Source organism: Platalea leucorodia (assembly GCF_965183815.1).
Source record: "Platalea leucorodia genome assembly, chromosome: 5".
Classification (NCBI taxonomy): Eukaryota; Metazoa; Chordata; class Aves; order Pelecaniformes; family Threskiornithidae; genus Platalea; species Platalea leucorodia.
Genome location: NC_138827.1, coordinates 44,379,669 through 44,401,355, shown reverse-complemented (window position 1 = coordinate 44,401,355; position 21,687 = coordinate 44,379,669). Strand labels below are relative to the sequence as shown.

General features: G+C 41.1%; 1 protein-coding gene across 2 annotated transcripts in view; it reads right to left on the bottom strand.

Moving 5' to 3' along the window:
* The window catches only part of NTNG1 (netrin G1), a gene marked incomplete at both ends in the record, with an annotated part of 150,275 nt that extends 132,767 nt beyond the window's left edge, over positions 1-17,508 (bottom strand). For both annotated transcript variants that reach the window (XM_082313239.1, XM_082313240.1), the window contains one exon: positions 17,263-17,508. In XM_082313239.1, coding sequence (XP_082169365.1) covers positions 17,263-17,508 — 246 coding nt within the window. The remainder of the gene's footprint in view (positions 1-17,262) is intronic.
* Between the last annotated feature and the right edge of the window lie 4,179 nt (positions 17,509-21,687).

Below are 21,687 nucleotides of genomic sequence, written 5' to 3'. Positions count from 1 at the left end.
TCTGAAGGGCAGCATCTGGCCTACTTGGCACACTTAAAAATTTCAAATGTGTATTTTTCAAAGCAAAAAGCATAACGAAAGTATATAACTCAAACTGGCAGAACGCTATACTTTGGATGACATTTTGTAGTTAATAACAATTTAACATAGCATAAACTCCACTTCTGCTGTGCTTCAGCCTGATGCAACCTAGAAAAGCATCACACAGAGTTTAGAATAGAAATGCTAAGAGACTTTTAAAAGCAGTGCTACTACCAGGCTCTGCTGCTCTTACAGGAGCAATAGCTTCTGCGATGTTATTAGTGAGTGGTTTTAGCATTTGATATTTATTGTAAATGGATGAGATCCTGAAATCATAAGGGAATGTCAGGGGGTAACATCTTGGTCATGGCACTGCAAAATTTATACTATAGTTTGTCTGTTCCCAAAATAAGAAAATAAAAAAGCTGTACAAACTTGAAGACTTGTGCCAAGTTCACTGCAATTTGTGGGAGTTTGACTTGTGTCCCCATTCATGTGAAAAGCCCTCCCTGGGGCTAAACCCAACCCTGCCTTGTGCAGGACTGGCTCCAGCTTCATTCATCCCTTACGTTCCCCCCCGCCCAGTCTGCGTTCAGTGTCACTTGTACTTTCTTTTCCTTTCACAAACTGCCCAAACATAATCCAGGCATGTCTCAGAGAGCTAAGCTGTGCCTGAGCAATGCGACTGAGCGCCAGCTGCCTTTGTTTGTCCTCAAGTGCCATGATACCCCTCCGCTAGGTACGTTCTGGAAAAATCTGGGTAGCCCCCCACTGTGCCCTGGAATGGCCAGACCCTGGGATGTGTATGCACTCTGCAGGCTGGAGGAAGGCCAGATCAGCTAAATCCTCATTTGTGCCAATGTATTTAAGCTTCTTCCTAACAATATTTTGACCTGGGTAGAGAAGAGAAGCCATATGGCATCTTCCGCCTCTGACAACAACTGCTGTTAGTACAATCAGCACATTACCTAGGTGATTTGTTTAGATTCAGCTGTGTCACTACTTGTGGCAAACTTAATTACAATTAAGTTGCGTATTAGGCAGGGTCCTAGTATAAGCTGGTTTCATTGTCGTATGCCACTTGCATTGTATTATTTTCTGCCATAATGCTGCTTACAAATGAAGTGTCCTGACCAACTGCTGCTGAGGGCCACTGCCTTTCCCACCTTCTAATCTGAGCCCAATGTGAATTTGTCCAGGGTGGCACCCCCAAGAAATCAGGCAACTACAGCCAAGAGCTGTGCCATAATTACAACAAAAACCAGAAATAATGCACAATTATTAGCCTCACAGCTCATCTTGCTAAAGTCAGCCTTCAGATCCCCACTTCTTACATTTGTGTTTCAATTATACTGTAAGCTATTTAAAACAGGGACAATGCCTTCCCTTATTTTTATACAAGATCTAGTGCAGTGAAGCACCAAGCTTAACCGAGGGCTTTGAGAGTCAGAATAAGCCACCACTTATTTTAGCCATTTGCTGTCCTAGGAGGTAAATGATGGGTCGGGGAACGGCTCTGGGTTTCAGCAGTGTTTTCTAAGGTGTTTACCATGTATATCTTCTCAAAAAGCATACATGAAATAATGATATGTGTTTATGCCTTCTAGAACTCCTAATTCCCCCAGACAGTTTCTTGTGTTTAATAACAGGATGAGAGAGCTCAATAGTGCCCCCCCCCGCCAAAACCCAAGCATCTCCCCCCAATGCATTACAGAAAGAACAGTGATACCCCTCCTTTTTACAGTATAGATTTCTGAATCAAATATTGATGCTAAGCATAACGTAAATTGGTTCATAAAGCTTAGAAAAGGACAAAACGGTGTTGAAATTTATCTAGGACTATTCTATTTCTCAACTTTACTGCGTTAACATGTTACTTAACAGAAGGCATACCGTTCTTAAAAGCTTACTGCTTAAGAATACTGAACGGCAAAAAAAAATTTGTAGATACTGCCAGATTCACGCATAATCATTGCAGCTGCTTTACAAGCTTTTGCTTTTGAACCATAACCTCAGAACAACAGGGAAAAAGATCATAATAATCTAATTACAAATAATGACCAAGTATAGAATTACGGCTTTGATAAAAAATATTTTTAAAATTGCAGTGATAAACAAATTAGCACGCTTTTACTATGCAGTAAATAGCTACAGTTCACTATAAAAAGAACAAAAGAATGTCCTTTCTGTAGGTATTTAAGATAAGTGTGGGACAAAATACGGGGCAGCAGACAATGGAGACTTAATCCCAAATGAACACTATTAATACCATAAAAATTCAGCAATTCTGTGAGTTCTCTACATCTTCTGCCTGGAAATGGAGACGACCAAAATAAGATGCAAATCAGTGCCTTTATCTAATGAATAATGCAAATGAGTGCTCCTCTTATGGCACGGCAGTCTGCAGGAATCCTCTCTGTCTCACCTCACATTTCTTGTGGATTTAAGCACCATGTGTCAGAAGAAATTAGAGAATGGAATTGCCAAGAAATGACAAAGCCTTGGAGCCCCAAGTCAGTGCAGACAGCAAGGTACATTAAGATGCACAGTACAGAGGAGGAGAAAGCAGACATCTCATTAAAATTAAAATGTTGCTATTTTTCCTTCACCTAGTTAATGGAGTTGTACGACATTGTAATCTGCAATTATTTGTGTGGGTACTAGTTAGAAACATCCTCTAAAATGATACCAAGGTGGGATCTCAAAAACTTTATAAAATCTTTCAGTTTGGTGTTTTTTTTTTTTTTTTTTAATGGTGGTGCTATTTTATCTCTCTGATATCAGTTAACTGCATCAGCATTTTTCTCACAGCATCACAGAGCACACTGCATCTTATCCATTAGTCACAAGCCTCACTGTAACTTTCCCTTAGCATCTAATATTACCCTCAAAAAATATTCTCGAGCAAACAAACCAGAAGGCATACAAGCCCTGAAAATTAACTTTTCTTTTTTTTTTTTTTCCTCTCCTCAATTGTTATTTTGCCTGAATGAATCTGTGATTCAGAATCCAGGACAGATTTCATCTGCTCTATTGAAACCTCTTAGCATGCAGACCAGCCATGCTGCAACAGCCGTTGTCAAGTCCCTCCTCTTTGTCATTGCATTGGGTCCCCAAACCAGGGATTTGTGAAACTTAACGCTTTTCTGGCAGGTACTCTCTTAAAATACAGAGCAGGTAGGCACAATCTAACAAGCCATTTGCTCCTCAGACAACTTCTTAGTTATCAGATACAGAGCGGTGAAGGAGCAGCCCAACCGCGAAAGGGATCTCCCAAGGATTTGGGATGTCGGCAGGGGCTCCCTCATCGTTGAGATGCACAGGGGATACGCAGGGACTACAGGGCTTAGCACGCAATGCAGCCAGGCTGTGGTTCAGGCAAGCACATTTTGGGGTGGAGGGAAATTGCCTCTCAGTTGAAAAGGTCACCCCAAAGTCCTGAACTGTAAAGCTGAGAATGCTATTGCTAAATTTTGGGGTGCCAATCATACGTGACACAACCTTAAGGCTGTGTTCCTGTTGTTCACTGAGCTATGTTGTGAACCAGCAGGCAACAAATCAGTGTTTCGATTCAGTAACCCATCAAACAGATAAATCTATGTACTAAGCAAAAGAAGAGATTAGAGATGTCTTACTATATGTCCTTTCAGGAAATGTGAAAAGAAAACCCAACCCCTTTTTCTCACAAGCTGACAAAGACATCGCTGCTATTTATAGTTGCGCTTCAGTTCATCAGTTGGAGGCACGCTGCAGAAGATGCTAAAGCACTAGCGACATTGCTACTAAATTAAAAGCTTACAGTTTCTTTTTAATAGTTGAAAGCAAAGTAATTTCTCTGTTGGGCAGCTTGTTGCAAACTTCGTAACAGTGCAAGAAAAAAAAAGTATATTATTTTGGATGGATTTTCTCTTGGCTCAGTCCTAGTGAATCAAGGGGGAACTGCCTGGGATGCAGGTCTACAAGGAATTTGGTGTGAACTCCATAAAAATGCAACTTGCAATCAATGTAGCATTTTCAATCTCTTAAATTAGAGGGACATGAATAGGTTCTCTGCTCCTGTTCCTGTTAGCAGTTACCGTGCCAGGAATATACAGAGAGTTTAGGTTTCTGATAGCAAGGGCAACGATAACTATGGAGAAAAAACTACTGTTAAAGCAAACTAAGCAGTTGATTTGAAGCAGGGAGACAATTAAAGCACAGCATTTCTGAAAGAGTAATAAAAATGTCACTGCAAATGACGGATTGTTACAAGTCCTTGGCTTCTTCCTAGCACTGCAACAGAATATGGTGTTAAATCAGTTCCACGAGATTATTAGTGGTATATGTTATTTTCACAAACTCAAGGAATTGAGTATCATTTCATAAATCAACTGCAGGTTAAAATTAGATTTTTTTTTTTTTTTTACTACTTTAGTCCTATGACCTTCACATATACAATTAACAAAAAGAAAATTATGAAAAAAATAGTTGGAACCTGACTCAAACTGAGAAAAGCTAAAAACATTCCACTAAAAAACCAAACCAAATGAGAAAATAGGACTACGGCTGCAGATATGCTCACTGCTGTGAGGTTCACTGATTGCAGAATAAGACATTGAGCCACAGATACTGTAAAAATGGACTCTCATTTCTCATTAGCTTAAGGCTCTGTAAATTACTTGTAAAGCATGCCCATATTTTGTATTACGTCTTTAGTTTCTGTATTGCTTTTCTGCACAAAGCATTAAGAAACCTAGGTCAGAAAACTATAAATGATAAAACCAACAATAACTGAACCCAGCTAGCTGGCATGTGGAAGTCTATGAAGCGCAAGGCTTAAATAGACATACGTATTGTCAGATACAGCAGTATTGTAAACTCAATTTTAAGTTTCTCTGCTTCATGAGTTTATGGGCCAGATAACATCTTCTAACAAAGTCTGTGTGACGATACTGTTGGAATGTCACAAGCATTTCTTACGTGGAGAAAAGCTGATTTCTCCTGCAAATAAATTATCCAAGAACCCTCCAAGATCCGCACAGAAATATGAGGGATCTCTGTTGTCTTCTGAGATGCAACATTACTACACGCTTCTCTCCATGCGCATGGGTTTCTCCGGGGCTGCAACACCTCCTGGGACACTCTGGGCATGTGCAGGATCACCGGGCAAGGTCTGCCACCAACACCAGCATTACCTTGTAGACTGCCTTTACTAGCTCAAGCAAGGAGGTTTATCGCCCTCTTCTACAGCACTGTCAACGTTCACGCTTATTTCCTAGCAAAACCCTGTGGTTCTGATCCCTGGTTAAGAGGCATATTTTTGAATTCCAAAGGCGTTTCCAATTTATGACTTATTTCATCATTGTAAAAGTAAACATGCTCTGCTCTTCCTGCAAGGCTTTATACAGCTCATAATTATAAACAAACCAATTACTAATCCAGAGTGAAGGCAGTGACAGCAAAGGCTTGCTCAGCATTGCCTTACATCTACTTTCTGAGGCCTTGGACATTGGCTATGATGACAGCCAAAAAAAACCAACTGTGATTGGCTTATATGACAGGAGTTTAGAGAAGCTCATGTAAGGTGGTGCCATTAAAAAAAAAAAAGTGTTAAAACAGGTCATCACAGGTGCCATTTATCTCTAATTAATTTGTGAAAAGCATTATTTTTTCTTGGTCAGCTCCTGTAAATCTTCTTTTGGGGTATCAGAAGGAACTGGCCTGGCAGGAGGAGGATGCTGACAGTTGCATTAGCATAGGTGCAATGACCTTGAGGATGGAAACTGAAAAAAAAAACCAAAAAAAACCCCCAAAAAACCCACAAAAAAACAAAAAACAAACCAACCTTAAGGCTAAGGTTAAATTCAGTGGGGCCCTGCTGCTGTCTGATTTTTTTTCTGGTCTTATGCACAATTTTATCATTCCAAACCCATCACTTACCAGTATGAGGCCCTTTACAAGATACAATCACCAGAATGACATTTACTCCAACTTCTTAGTCAGATTATTATTGATCGGTAGAGTCGAACGCTGCCTGTAAAAAGGCTGTGCCTACTTTCTCTGCACTCCTGCAATGTTATTTACTCTCTTGGAGACTGTGCCTAGGAAAAGCAGCATGATGATCCTCATAAACCAATCCTCATTTCAGCACGTGCTTCTCCCATCCTACTGCTGAACTCCTTAACCTTAAGACTTGAAAAGGATTTCAAAAACACTTCACCTGTACCCATCTAAGGTCCGCTACTGAGGTCTGTGTGGGTCTGTACCATTTAAAAAGAGCCTGTTGCCCAAAAAAGGGTAGCAAAAGCATAAATTAGAACAAACCCATCAGCTCTGGTGGCTTCTCAAGCCACAGAGCCCTTAAGGTGTGAAGAGACAGGAGTCCAGCCAGGAGGAAGGCAGGCTCCTGTGTTCTTAGGAGCAGCTCCCATTTCACTCTTCAGTCTTCCTTTTCTCCACCATTTTCAAGAGCCTCCGTTTCAGGGAGGCTGGAGAGAGGGGCTGGTCCCGCGGAGGGGTGCAGGGATGGCACAAGTGGCAGATGTACAGGAGCCACCTTGTCCACAGTGGTTGCACCGTCCTACTCAATGTACCTACACCACTTTACACCAGCTGAAGACTCGTAGAAACAACTTGTAGAAGGAGGGGAAACAAAACAAACAAAACCCCTGCGAATTTCAGCTGTCAACCATTTGTCCATTTTTTAATGTTTAAAAATGGCATACTCTCTATTACAGCTTAAAATTTCACAAAATGTTGTGCTGAAAACCCCATCTCTTCTGATTAACAAAAAAAAAAAAAAAGGGAACTGTTGAACTCTTGTTTGGAGACTTGCTTTTAAACCTACAAAACCTGAAGTTCGTGAACGATGATGCTTAGCTAATGTTGAGTGCTGCAACTGATGATGGTGCAATTACAGAGAACTATGGGCAGATTATTCAATAATAGTCTTCTGTTCTTTTTAATTATTTACAAATAAGCCATGAGATGCATAAAACTAAAATAATATATTTTAATATGCAAACCCCAATATGTATTCTATATCCGTATTCCAGCTGGCACTTTCCAGCTAGCAGGTCTAAAATACGCTTTTGGTGCATTCTTGCATGCCCCAAAGTTGCCAAAACTGTACTCAAGAAAAAAATGTATCCTGTTAACCAAATCCTGTCCTGTCACTGGAGACAATCAGCCTTGCACTGAAGATCACAGAGGTGAAGTAATCCAAGACCAATCACCAGTATAATGAGTAAAGAAGATTTTATAACTGAAAAAGGTTGGAAATAAATGAACTTTAGTGAAATTGCTTCTGACAAGAAAAAGATGAAAAGATAAAGGCATACTGTTAATTTTGCTTTTACTTAAGATGGTTTTAAAGTTTTCAGTTGGGAGTTTCAAACCGGTATGGTACAGAGGATAATACGCACTACTAAGGAAGCAGTATTTGGGCACGATCCATCGCTGTCAGAAGTCCTTCTGTTGACTTATACAGGGCACATTAATTTCAATGGAAGATCATATCTGAAGTCCTGTTTATGGAAAGTCAAACACTGACTCTTAGGCATGAAATACACCTTATGATTCACCTCTACCTGCTTTTTAGTTATTGAAGGGTATCTTTTTTTAAAAAAAAATCGAAGCCAGTGCTTCAGACAACAGAAAGCTTGTATGTTCTTCACCTTTTATTTTCAAAAGCTTCTCCCACTTCTATTTCAGGAAAAAGGGGACTCTAGGTGTGAACTGCTGGCAAAAATTTACCCCAAAATTTTAGTGAGGAAAGCTACAATGCTTGAACCCCTTAAACCCATTACTTAAAGTTTCTGGAAGTCCGAGCAAAGTCTTGCAAAGCAAGAAACTTTGCTAGGATATTTCTGCAGGCTATCTCTACAGTATTCATACTGCTTGGCAGATCTGTATGGTCAAGGAGCCAAGAGGCATGTCAGAGCCTGGAAGGCTGCGATAAAAATAGATGGGGAAAATAGCACATGTAGAGAGAGTTGGTTTAGCAGTCAGAAAATTACGTTCTGTAGTTTTTTCTATAGGTATCCACATTGTTGTTTTTAAAAGATGAGGGCTTTTGTGTAGTTGTTTGCTACTCCCTATTTTTTTTTACATATTCCCCCCCCCCCCCCCCCATTTGTAAATGTCACCCACAAGCAGCTCTCTTTCTAGTTTTCACTGGAGGAAAGCACGTTATGAGCAGGTGTAGATGGTAAAAATCAAATTGATGAGTTAAAATGATGGCTCCTGACAGTTTTGCAGATAAAAATCTAAAATGCACCAGGATGCTGCAAAAACACAGTATGTATGTGTAAGAAAATGCTTCTCTCATCATAATGGTGCCCTCTTTTAAAGGTTTTACAACTACTTGGCTGTAAAAATTCTCTCTGGGCTGAAGCCTGACATAAAATCTCTCTGGTATAGTACGATTTCTTGCTTGTAATAAATACAATTAAAATTCATTTGTGCCCTTTTCTTTTCTCTCCTTTTTTATTCCTAAATTCCATATAAACAATCTGCCTAAAGAACTAGAAGATAAGAAATAAAACCATTTTACAGAAAATACGATACAGCAGACATCAAAGCTACATGAAATCACTTATGCGCGTTGCCAAGCCAGCTCACTGCCAAGGATTTTCGTGTCCCTAGCTATATTTGTACTTGTAGATCAAGATGGTGTCACTGCAAGTGACCTGTGAAAACATAAACTTCCATACCTAAAATGTGTATCAACAGCCATTGTTTCTACAAGTAAATCGGGTACAGAACTACTTCTTACTTTTCAGCTAGTGAGATTAGCATCCCAGTGTACACAGGGACGTACATCTAGTCAGTCAATGAACTTAATAGTATCTGGGATTATTTTTGACTTTTCATATCCAGCTAGTACTTACAGGCCTTGAAAAAAGTCAGGAAATAATTGGTTTAACAGATCTCTTACGTGGTTTTAGCTACTTTTAAATAGGTATGTCGGTTTTTTATGTATTGGAAATTGCAGCTTTGGCAAAACAGTATCAGTATTGTTTAAAAAAAAAAAAAAAAGTAGCAGTGGTCCTTATACTACAATTCAGCAGCTCCCACAAATCCAGCCCTTTCTAAACTTTGTGGATAAAAGCAAATGACAAGTTTTCATCCTTGTGTAAAGAGATGGGTAATTTCCATACTTTGCCAACAAGGACTGCTAATGCTTGTCTGGATTTCTCCCCCTCTGCTCCACAGCATAGAGCAGAAGGGAGAAGAGCCCCCAGTTATCGTCTCGGTCTGTACATTTACTTTTTCTTGAATGCTCTGGCAGAATACTGTGGGCTTAAATGTTTGCATTGGGCGACTTGGGCTGTATATGGGACTGGCTGCTTTATAAGTAACATAAATGTCTAAATGTTAAAATTGTGATTTGGGAGTCAACTTATTGACTTCTGCCTTCTCGAAGGACTCCAGGGGAGTCCACTAACCAGAATGGTTGTCCTGACGTACACAGGGTTTGCAGACCTCTTGACCGAGTTCACTTGGCTTTGTTTCAACTAAGATGCTTACAAATGCAAATTTTAATATATCGAAGTGCCTCAGGAACCTGCATTTGGTTTCCAGTGATTCTTAGCTGTTACAAAGTACAAGCCCTGCAAGAAAGAAACATGAAACTCTGGGGTTGAGAGACATACAGGTACTAAATGAAGAACGAAAAATGTTTGTCCAGCTAATTGGGACAAACCTGAGCAGCATAAAACTAGCTCTGCTCTGTTCTGCCAAGTAAATCTAAAATTTGCACTGTGAGACTTGTCCATCACAGTGGGAGAAAATATAATATCACACTCCTTGTACACTGTCTTCAAAATGAGACGGCAGCCTGGAAAGTCTAATGCTGCACAGCTCACTTGGGACCGTGGGGCATCACATCCGTGACCGAAATGTGCGAAAGCAAACCGGCTGCTCCCCGTGAGGGGGGCGAACCTGCACCACCGCGCCTCCAGGCTGACTCCCTGACACCAGCAGGTTAGAAAGCAAAGGTCGCTCTGCTGAAAGGTGGATTTACCCTTCCTGGAAAAAAAAAAAAAAAAATCTCAGTTCAGGGTTTCTAGCAGAGAAGGAGTGGGGTCACCGGCTGCCACGGGCCCTCAGCCCAGGAGGGTGGGGGGTGATGTGCTGTCCTACCCTAGATGAGGAGCACTGGTTGGGATGCTGTTTTACTGCATTGTCCCTCTGTACCCCAGCAAATCCTCTTAGGAGAGCCTCCCTGCAGTAAGCCACAGGCTCGAGATCACCTCTGCTTTACCAGAAGAGATACAAATTACAATACGTTGCTAGTAAAGATTTTATTTACAAAGTAATATTGTTTTATTGCAGAAGGCGGCACTAAAGGTGCTGTTGAGGGGACGTTTCTGGTCCAGCTGCGCTGACAGCAAGCCGTTCAGATTCCCCTGTGGATGTCAGAGTATCCATTTTGCAGTGGAAGCCATTTATTTCTTTATAAAATTGCTCTTGCTGTTTCCACAGTCAGACAAGACCAAATGCCCAAGTTCCTGCAGAGTACTCGGGCAGCTCCCCCCAGATACCTGCCTCGGTCAGTGGGGGAAGGCGCTTCGGGGGGCCTGGGGTGCTGAGCGCAGCAGGGGGACCACGAGCTCAGGTATTTGTGAGAACCTCATCCGCAGAGCCACAATTGCCCCCAGCGATCCCTTGCTTTCTAAGTTAAAGTATTATTACAATAAATTGATCATTGTGTTAGCTACAAATGTCTAATATTTCCAGCTAACTTCAGGGGAAAAAACAAAATAGGAGAGCAAGTACCAGATGGAATAAAGGCAGTGATAAAAACAGCAGTTAAGCAGTTTCTATGAAGCGTATTTATAAAATATACATCTTGTTAAAAGGATGCACTTTTACACATAGTAGTGATATGTGCCTTAAAACTCTGCAACTGAAAATAAGTAAAAGCCCTTGACTTTGTTTAGGAACCCTGTTTTACCGCCAAATATTTTTAACAACTTAAGTACTTTGTGGGCGTGCTTTTGCTTTGTTTAAGTTTTGACAACACTCCAGTACCCAAAGCGTAACTGAGGAGGAAAAAAAAGCAACTGGATAAGAGTTTTGTTAATGATTTACTGGGGGATCTTGATGTGTGATAATGAATAAAATGCAAATCTGTTTTACTGGCAATCCTCAGTTTCGATTTATGAGAAATTATTAATTTTTAGATTGCTTCCAGTTGGAAGAAAACAGAGATTTTACCAAACCATTTTTTTTTTATTCCTGCTGTCATTAAGTATGTAATTTTTTTTTTCTCTTTTATGAAACCAAGAACTCCTTTCCCAAGAGGTCCGAGGAACAAGGCGGCTTTGAAGTGTCTGCGGGCAGGCTGCTACCAAAGGCACAGGTAGGCTGGCGCCTCCGCGCTGACCAGCGGGAGGGAGCCGGGGGCGGGATGGAAGGAGCAAAGGGCATGGTGTGTGCTTCTCGCTTTCCTCTTGTCCTGCTAGCTGCTCTGGTCTGAGGCTGGAACGTAAGGACCAAAGTGCTGCTTTGATGGGAACAGCCATGTCAGTGGGGTGGTGGAGGTGTCCTGCCCTATGCAGGGGAGAGGAGAAGGGATGGAGGGGCTGTAGCTCACCATATAGGTCTTGTGGTACAAGAAATGAAATGAAATATCCAGTAACTTAAGAGGAAACACCAAAATAAAAGCTCCACTCCCTGAAGGATAAGGTTCTTTCCAACAATGACAAAGCAACACTTGTATTAATTAAATGTGCTCAAAAGAGTTCACAATAGATTAATTCAGGAATTGTAAATAAAGTGTGCAATAACTTTGAGCTGTACATACTTTTAAAGTATACAACTATGAAAATCCACTTTAAACAAGACAGTAACAATAGCCTCATCTTTAACTCCCTGTTCCCATTCTACCCCATGCTACCTAATAAGATTGCACAGATGGAACTAAAATGAAGGATTGTATGTCCTTATACAGCCCATTAAAAAAAAAGCTTTTTTCTTATCAGCATCTCTTAATGGGATTGTTCAACACTGTTTTAAAATGTCTTACCCAAGAATGCATGTATGCATGCCAAAAAGCCTCAAAAAAGTACATTTATTTCACATTTTGATTTATGCGTTACTCAGAAGAATATCTGCTCATTTAATTATTTCAGTAAACATAATAATGGTATCACTAATTATACTACAGAGCATTTTCCCTTTTTTAAGGAATATGAGCCTACTTGTAATTAAAGGAATGCTATATTAATGATACTGAAAGTCTCAGAGGGAAAAATTTAATGTCCACCTCATAATATTATGCCAGAATTACATGCACAGAAGACTTTTTAATAATCTTTGTTTCTTAATTTAGTTTTGATTGGCTATGAAATACAGAGTAGCACTCAAGGGCTCAAATTTCTACTGTCATCAGCATTTTTGCTTTATAAATTGTACAAATGCATAGGACCCCCATCTGTAGGCTTCTTTGCAAGCTTCTGTTTAACCTATGAAGAAAATTAGCTGCAGGCAACAACAATTGCTGATAATTTAATCATTTTTTAGCCATTGGGATGTGGAATGGTGTTATGATAGCTAGGTCTAAACAAAAGCAGAAAATTTTATTTTCATGTTGCCATTTCAGCCGCCAACAGAAGTTGGTAACGTAAATTCGTCTCCACTTTGCAAATTACAGCAATAGCCACTAGGAGTCTCCTGGTTAAGTTCGTGATGAATTTACACACTAATCCTGGCAAAGGTTTGAATGCAAACCCCATGCTAAAGGCTGGATTTCAGCACAGGGGCCAGCCCATGTGAGGGGCAGGTACAACTCTGGGGCGAAGGGACCCCAGAGCTTTGAGTGGCACTGTGGGGGGCTCCTGATGCTCGTACTGGGGCCACAGCCAGAAAACATTCTAGAAATAAGGAAGTCAGAAGGCACCTATGCACTGTTCTTGTAGGGCAAAAGATGGTGATGGTCATGAAAAGTCAGATTTGTTTCTTTTTATAACTGGACAGAGTTTTGTGAAATTGTAACAAGTGCTTACAAAGAGGGAAGTAGAAGATTTCACCAACGGTCAGTTACTCCCGGGGATTTAAAGCATTTTTGTTTTGTAAACTGAAATGCTGCAGGCCACAAGAACTAGCACTCCCAGGTACTTAAAAATTTCCTTACAGTATCTCTGCAAACTGAATCCTGCAGTTCTGAAAGAGTGAAGCAGCTTCCTTCTCTTCTCCTTCCCCTTCCCTTTCCTCCCAGGCCAACTAAGCCTAAGCATGTGGTGCCAGACACACTCTTACCAATGCCAGATGCTCAAAGTTCATGAATTACAGACCCACAGGAATGGTCACACTGGCTCAAATGCTGTGACCGTCCAGTCCAAATCTGGGACTGACAAAGGACGGCCAAATTTCCTCGAAGGAATGCCACAGAAAGCAGATGTGCATGGTCTGCCAGCATGCGTGCCTCACTCTAAGCAGCTAGAGGTTGCTTTAAAACGTACAGGGCAGCCAGAGGTGACCAGTCAGCCCCCGCTCCGTAGGGCGCTGGTTATCCCGCAGGTGGGAGGAGCACTGCCTGTTCGGGAAGGATGCTGTCACATCCTCCTTACAGACACGAGCAACTCCACGGCCAGAAACCGTGAGCGTTCACTGCTGTAAGCCATTAATTTGTTTATATGTTTCTTTCATGCATCTCTCCTCTCGAGCAAAATCCTTTCCCAAGCCCTAAAAATCCTGAGTGACTTTAAAAATGATGAGATTTTAAACAAATAATAATTTGGAGGACTATTTATTTGGCTTCTGCTTTTTGAGCTTCTCAGTTTCATTTTCAAACTTTTCTCTGCAACCAGGACTAAGAGAATAAAGACGATGTTTTAAATGAAAGCTGAGAATCTCACATAATCATAGGACTCCAGGGGTTTGAGGTTTCAGAATAATCTCACGAGTTGTCAATACTGAATGTTGCCAGAAACTATAATGTTATCCTCAGACTAGATTGCATAAAAGCAATCGTGGGGTAGTTTTCCTGCTGCATGTTCCCCATAATACCTACAGACGCTGTCCTGGAGGAACGACCGAAAGGCACTTACAAGTGGTGAGCTGCCACGTGCTAGGTTTAGCTACCAACTAGAGGAGTGTTGCATTTTGCAACAAATCTGCGTGTGCAAAGCCTCATTATTCGGTCCGTCAACTAAACAAGCTCACTGAGTAAAAATTTATAATGGACTCTTAAGAACATTTAATTCCATGGGGAATATGCAGAAATAAGTAGGAGGCAAATTTTACCATTAACTGCCCATCTCCTCTGTATTGTATGCTTGCGTGCACTGCAATGCATGACTGCGTTGTGTGTTATTGCAGACTATTATCATCTCCCTCCCACAGACTGCCTTAGATTTTACCATAATCTCCCAGCAGGACTTGGGTGAACTTCTCAGTCTGGTTGTGCTTCAGGGATATAATCTGTATCTATACTACACTGATAGCTGACACAGACTCAGCTAGTACTTTGGTCCGTATAGTCTGTGTGAAGAGAAAATTACTAAGCCTGATCGGAGAACTGATAAGGAAACAAAACAGGAGGCTACTTCAACCTCCTCCTCTTCCTTTGGCTCTTTGGTACCCTTGCTTATTTTTAGGATATCTGAAAGGACCCTGATCTCCTCCAAGGAATTACCAGAAGGCAGTTGAGAGTTAACCTGATTTCAATAACAAAACACTGGTGCATAGGTTTAGCACACAAATATCCAGTACTCGCAACAATAAAATGAAGCATTTGTATAAGTCAATTCGGCACTCCACCGTGCTGAAAAGAAACTTTTGGATCTCCGTCATTTCAAATTTGGGATTTTTTTTTAGTGAAAGAACATGCCTAACAGGAATGTACTCTTTTCCACTGCCCACCTTCTTTAAGTATGACAGTGCTATCTTCTTAACTCATTTTCTAAAACTAAAAATGAAGACAAAAATAAAAGATCTCCTCATAGGGAAATGCCAAAGGCTCAGCCCAACAAATACCTAAAACCTCATTTTGAAGGAAATGTGTAATTTTCTAGAGTAGCTATAGAACAGATAGACATGAAGCCTTTTTAGAGATGAGAGTGCCCTGCTGCTGTGCAGTACCTCAGGAACATCAAATATCTCTGTCATTTTCCTAATGTTTCAGGTAAGTCAAGCAATTACCAATGCATATGTGAATATAGTGTATACATACAATATACATCTATACTGAAAGGAAATACAAGAGTTTATCATGTAGGAGTCAGTCACTCTACGCTCAGATCACTAAATACGATCCCTCGTTGTGTGTGCTATCTCCCCAGTTCTTCTTTCTCTGCTCCTCGTGACAGGATTCTGGTGACCTTCTGCATCTCAAGGGCTTATGCAGCAAGGGAGCTACACCCGTCACCTCGTATGACTCCTGAGCAAACTTTCATCCGCCATCACAGCATCAAGGACCTTGCTAGGTCAAACGTTTTCAGGAGTTCTGGCACCATTTTTAATACTCAGATTTAACCAAAATGTCGTCTTTTTTTTTTTTTTTTTTTTTTTTTGATCACTATTCTAACTAGAGAGTGGACTGATAACCAAGGCATTCAGAAACTTAAAAAATTACTTAAGACAGGAATTGCGGCAATGTTTGTCTGCACTAAAAAGAAGAAACTAGTTTTGCAGGGCAGTTTCTTTTGCATTAAAAGAACAACTTCTCTTATTCACTGCATGATGAGTTACTAAACGTCACTGATTGAGGGCTAAGTCACAGCTATTACTATTCTGAGGGAGAAAATACATTTTGAGATAAAGAAAAAAGAAAAAGACCATATTATGCGGGACATGTTGCTTTTTTTTGGTTTTAAACAGTGCCTGCTTGAAGCTGCTCAGAGGTTTAGAGTGTCAAAGCCATGTCAGTAGAGATGGATTAGTGGGCAGAGAGCAAGTGGTGCAGTCAAAGGTTCACAGTGAATGTAATTTATTCACGTAGCTCCGCAATTTGTCACGTGGCTATTACCATAATGTACGTGGGAAGCAGCTGCATGCATGCACATAATTCCCTAAATGTATGTGTGGTTGGACCTGAACTCCTTACAGAACAGTAGCGGTTGAAAATGATACCATAAGGCATTTAAAAGCAAATTTCCTTCCTGTGGGGATGCTGTCATACAGCAATGATGATTCGTACACAGGCAAATAAATATCTTGTAGACTTTTCTCAGTTATGATAACCTCACTTACCAGAACTCATTGGTTTTTCAAATCTAAATTATGTAGGTAATGTGATGTACATTTCCAGTGCTTTATTAATGTAAGTACGTATGTTTTGCATCTCAAACTCACATTTTCTAGTCAAGGGATACTGTATTTTCCACTCAATATTTAACAGAAATATTCAGTGGCAAAGAAAATGAATTCTCCGTGTTTGTGAGGAGAAACAAGTTACCTACAAGTCGAAGATTTCCTTTAACTCGAATGACCTCTTACAGCATGATCTATCTATCAAACACTTAGGAGAAGGACAGCTGTAAAAGGCATATATAATGTCTGCCTGCTTTCTCACACCTGTACATTTACCAAGCCCCACATTTCCAAAACTAGTCTCTAATTTTAGGAGCATCTAAATTAAGGAACTTGACTTTGGTTTCTTTTAGTTGGCTTGAATGCCTACAGTTTCAGTTAAAGAAGAAAGCTGTCAGTATTTGGTAGAGCTGGCCCCCACCTGAAGGTGTTCCTTGCTGCACTGTCCATATGCGCAGGTATGGACCTGCGGGTACGCACCTGCTGTGCGCGGCAGCAAAGCTCCAGCAACGCTGCCTGCGGCTGGGTGGGCTTGCCAGAAAAACTCCACCAGCCCAGCTCCCACCACCACTTTTTAAGCTTCCGCAGTCTGAGTTTCTAACAATGGTCTCATGTTTGGAAATGATGCTGAATTATACCACGTTATGGTGCTTTCAGGTGACCGTATTGGAACCAATTCACTCAAGTCTTTTGTGATCCAGGCAAATGCACCCCAGTTATGGGTTAGTGCACTAGGATTTTCATGCTGCTTTCTTCTAAGTCATTAAAAGTTGACCTAGAGAGACACCGAATTCAGACAGTCAAGTTAGGTCCCCATAAGTAGAACATCTCATTGCCCAGCTTAATGTACTGCTCAGCATTTTGTTCAGCAGAACCTTTCGCATTCGGAATATGATGCAGATTTTCTTGGATAATTACATGTGCACTATAGGGCTTCCATTTTGAAGCCATCTATCACAAATATATACCTAGTAATTATGCAAGATTAAAAGCTTGCCTTACCATTGCACAGAAAGTCTCAGGAGGATCTCCACACGTTATGTCTGGGGGATCCAGAGTCACTTTCACGTATTTGATCATGTCTCTGGCTTCTGGCTGGCAGGCCATGTAATCCCATATTTTTCCTTCTTCTGTGTAAATCTGAGTCTTACACACGTCATAGTGTCCCCACACGGAAGGGTAGTGCTGCATCACGGAGGATACGGTAACCCAGAGGGCGTGAAGTGACAGGAATCTTGACAAATACATTTCTAAATCCTTTTATGCCACCTTCGTAAGGATGCTCAGTACTGGTGTACGTGCAGTCTATAGATTATACATATATATATACATGTATATATTTTATAAAATAGGTTCCAACTCAAACGTGAAGCATTAGGACAGGGTGATTGTTTCATTAAGTTGAAGACTTTGGTAGAAGCCACCCAGACCCCGATGACAGCCTTTCACAGCAATGCAGCGCTTGTCCTTTGTCTTATAACTTATCTGTCAGGGCTTCTTGTAAAAGATGTCCAATAGCAGATAATAATTTGTGAAGTTGCAAGTCTTCAGCTACGGTGTCGATAACCCTGAGTGATCCTCCGTGTTCAGGGCTCACAGGGGATGCCCAGATGCACTGATAAATCAGTATCCGAAGCAAAAGGATGAGTGTCTACAGGCTGGTGTCTGTTTCCCATCAATCATTCTTTTCTTCTGGCACCAGCACCCTTTTAGAAACAATAAGAGTTAGAGTTATTGTCCAAGAATCAATGCATTACAAAATATATGATATGTTGACATTTTGGAGGTTTGATGCAATAACAGGCAAATTGGTGTAATATGGATAACCTTTACCGTGGGTGCTGTGCTAGAACGAACAAACTACCAAAATCATTCACAGTGAAAAGTATTTTGACATGAAAGATTTAACTCTTCTCTAACAAAGACAGATTTATAATGTTCCAGGTGAGTTACAGGTTTCTGCTTCCCAAACTGTATTTTCACCCTAGCAAAACCAGAGAGCAAACTACCGAACTCAGCCATTGCCCAGATTGTGCAGGCAGGGGAGAGGGCAGCAGCAGGAAGGCTCTTTCATTAAAGTGCCACAGAGATGGGTATCAGGGCTACCAGGTGCTGATAGTCTCTTGGCAAGAGGAACCTCAGCGAGCTCAAAGCACCTTACGCATTTCTTAGATTTTTTAATTTTATTTTATTTTGTTTTTTATTGGAAGAGTAACAAAGATATTGCAAGCACACTTCTGTTTCCTTCAAATTTCTCATTAGCATTGGAAGAGCTTTGCTCCTTTTTTTTTCTTTGAACTGTGATTTACTGATCACACTGATGATAAACTAATGATAAAGATAATGGTTCATTTGTAGCTTACTGTAAGGATGCTTTCCCCCTCTGTTATGGCAGTCTTATTTTCCTAGGTTTGGGAGTGGGGATACCTGTGTACTCAGAGTTTATTTCATAGCAGAAATACCCTCTTTCCTCTCTTCAGAAAGCAACTAGAAATTCCCTCGGTTTGTATCACCTCAATCATATTAATACAGGTATAAAATCCTAAGATGTTATTACAATGACTTAAAATACAGATTTGCTAAAAACAGGTAAAAATACAAATTATGTATGAGAGAAACTGCAAAGACGGAGTAAGTTCCCTAAACACGGACAAGGAAAACCAGGGCTAGGAACTCCAACTCATTCCCCTCATCCTGCGCCCGGCATCAGCCCATGCCAGCCGAGGACAGGGAGCCTGGGTGCTGGGCTCTCTGCAGAAGGAGGACTTCAGCCAGCTGCCGCAGCACCTCCTCACTCTTTTTGTCTGGATGCTAAAATCTAAGCAAACCCGTCAGACAGATGTTAAGAAACAATCGTAAGTCACCACTTTCTGCAGCCCGCTTTGCTTGTTCCCAGTTTTAAATTATGCCCAGTGTCATGAACCCTCCTACACCCCAAAACCACGGGAAGTGGTGTGTGACCTGATGAGCTCCTTAGCATGTCACTTTGGTAATACACATTTTCAAAACTTATCTTCAAAGCTATTCGCAAACTGCCTCCCTATATTTAAATAATGCTTCATCTTAAACTGAGCTAAACTACAGACACTATGAAATGCCAACAGATGGTTGAATTGTGTTTCCATAGCAAAGTAATTTACAATAATTGCCGTATGGACGTAAATGCAATTTTCCATTATATTCATTTTATCGAGTGTTACCATACAACTCTCATATATTTTATCAGAATATGCAGAGAATATCTGAATTTTCATGCAATAGCAATTCTCAATTAGTTCAGATATATTTAAGCTTCCAATCTGAATTTGACACAAAAGCAGAAATATCTAAGACCAAATCAAAATTAAATCTTTTTAAGAAGCACACTATGTAGTACCACTGCTTTTTTTGGTGACCTTACATTCTCTTTTGTTTTCAGTGCGAATGTTTACTTATTATTTACTTATTATCTTGGAATTCAGTAATTCAGAGAACACTTTCCATGTCTTTCTAAAGACACCTCATACTCTTTCCCTCTAGTCCTTTCCAATGTATTTTACTATTTTGCAGGGGGAAAAAAACATGTCCCAAGCCCCATAACTTAAAGCAGTCATTATACAAAAGGGAAACAACTGCTCTGCTGAAAAAGGAGCAAATAATTTTAAATTTGTGACAAATCAAAACATACTCTGTATTGGTGAAGGCTTGTTTATAGCTGGAATAAACGGTAAGTGAATATCATGTTTCTACGTAGAAATAAGAAGTTACTCAGTTTAATTATCCTTAGACTACAAGCCTGTATATTCAGGCAAAAATAGATTTGTTTTCTTTAATATTTTCCTTGCTAGCTCTTCAGTTACCCGTAACATTTTTATAACTGCTGAGACTCAGATCCACTAATAAACAGGACTGGATAGGACTAAAATAATGTGAAGCAAGCCACTACCTTAACACACTGTGCTAAAATACTTCCCATATAACGAATTCTCATTAAAGTAAGCCAGAGTCATAATGATGGTCGTTACACGGAATTATAGACTATAACATCGATCGAATTTAGTGCACTGACAAGGAAAAAGTGCAGAGGAGTGCAAGACATCTGAGCATTAGGCAGCTGTAGCAGTGTACGACAGGCATTCCTGACAAGAAGCAGCCAATTATAGCTTAAATTTCTGGCATATAACCAGTTCTGATTAATAGTTTTCCATTACATTACAGACATATTATTAATGTATTAAAAATGTCAAGCTTTGGCAAGAACCAATACGGCATGGCTCAGTTAGTCTGCAATATCTTCTTTTAATGAGCTTCCATTGATACAGAGAAAGATATTGACCAAAGCACATTAAGGATCATGTGCTGAGCACTGCTGGGGTTTTTCTGACGGAGCTATATGATTTGTCTTGCTTATATTTATTCCTGCAGAGTCACTCACGATATGCGTTCTATGTTTCAGTGCTCTATTGCTAAGGACATATCTATTTGAATTATTCTGTAAAAAAAAAAAACATTTAGAATAACATCACTGAAGTTTACAGCTGTACCAGTCGCATAGTGCTAAGCCTCTAGCTGGGGGCAACAAAAGCGATGGTTTTTGTCCCCAGTAATGCCTGTGCTTTTGACCTTACAAAAAAGCAATCAAACAAATCAGGAATAACTGACGTCTGGTGCCCCGATCCCCTGCGCCCTGCGGCGCTCTGCTAGTCGCACACCCTGGGCATTGGGGGCCTGTGGGGGTGGCAAAGAGGGAGCAGCGTCCTTACTGACTGAGGGCGAGGGAACGGGGAACTGCTGGACGGACGTTAGCTAACGTATGCAAAGCCTCCAGAGCACGCTGCGCCTGGAGATCTCCTTTGTGGGGCAAGAGCGGTATGAACTGCGGGGCCTTTTGGGCCTTGAACATTCCCATGTGCCATAGCCTCTGCAACACTGAGAACACCTGGAGGCAACGGTGCTGAAGGCCACTTCTGCTGTCTCTGCCTTCCCCCAGAGCACTGCTCCGTCTGCAAAATGATGGGCGTTCAGGCCACAGTGAGTATGTTAGAGCTGTTTGGGAAGAACGGCGTGCAGCTGACCCCCGGACTACAATGAGCTGTGGAGGCAGCTCTGAGCACACGCATCCCTTTCCAGGTGGGTAAGTCACACCTCACGCAGCGTTTTCATTCCGCAGCCTGAGCAGATACACCCTTCACAAACCAGCTAAAATGCATCTTGGCAGAACCGAACCGGTGCTGGTGAAGAACTTCAGATCTCATCGGGGGTTGTTAGCAAATACTCCTCCTCTGCCTCCTTCCATCACTGTGAAAATCCACCCCCTTCCTCAAATAACTCCCTCTGCACAAAGCGTGTCGGCTGGACGCCCTGCACGAGCTCCCTGCCGGGAAGTCGCGGTGCAAACCGCACGGGTGGGCTCCTGGCCTCGCTCTGTGGCAAACAGCAGGTACGCGA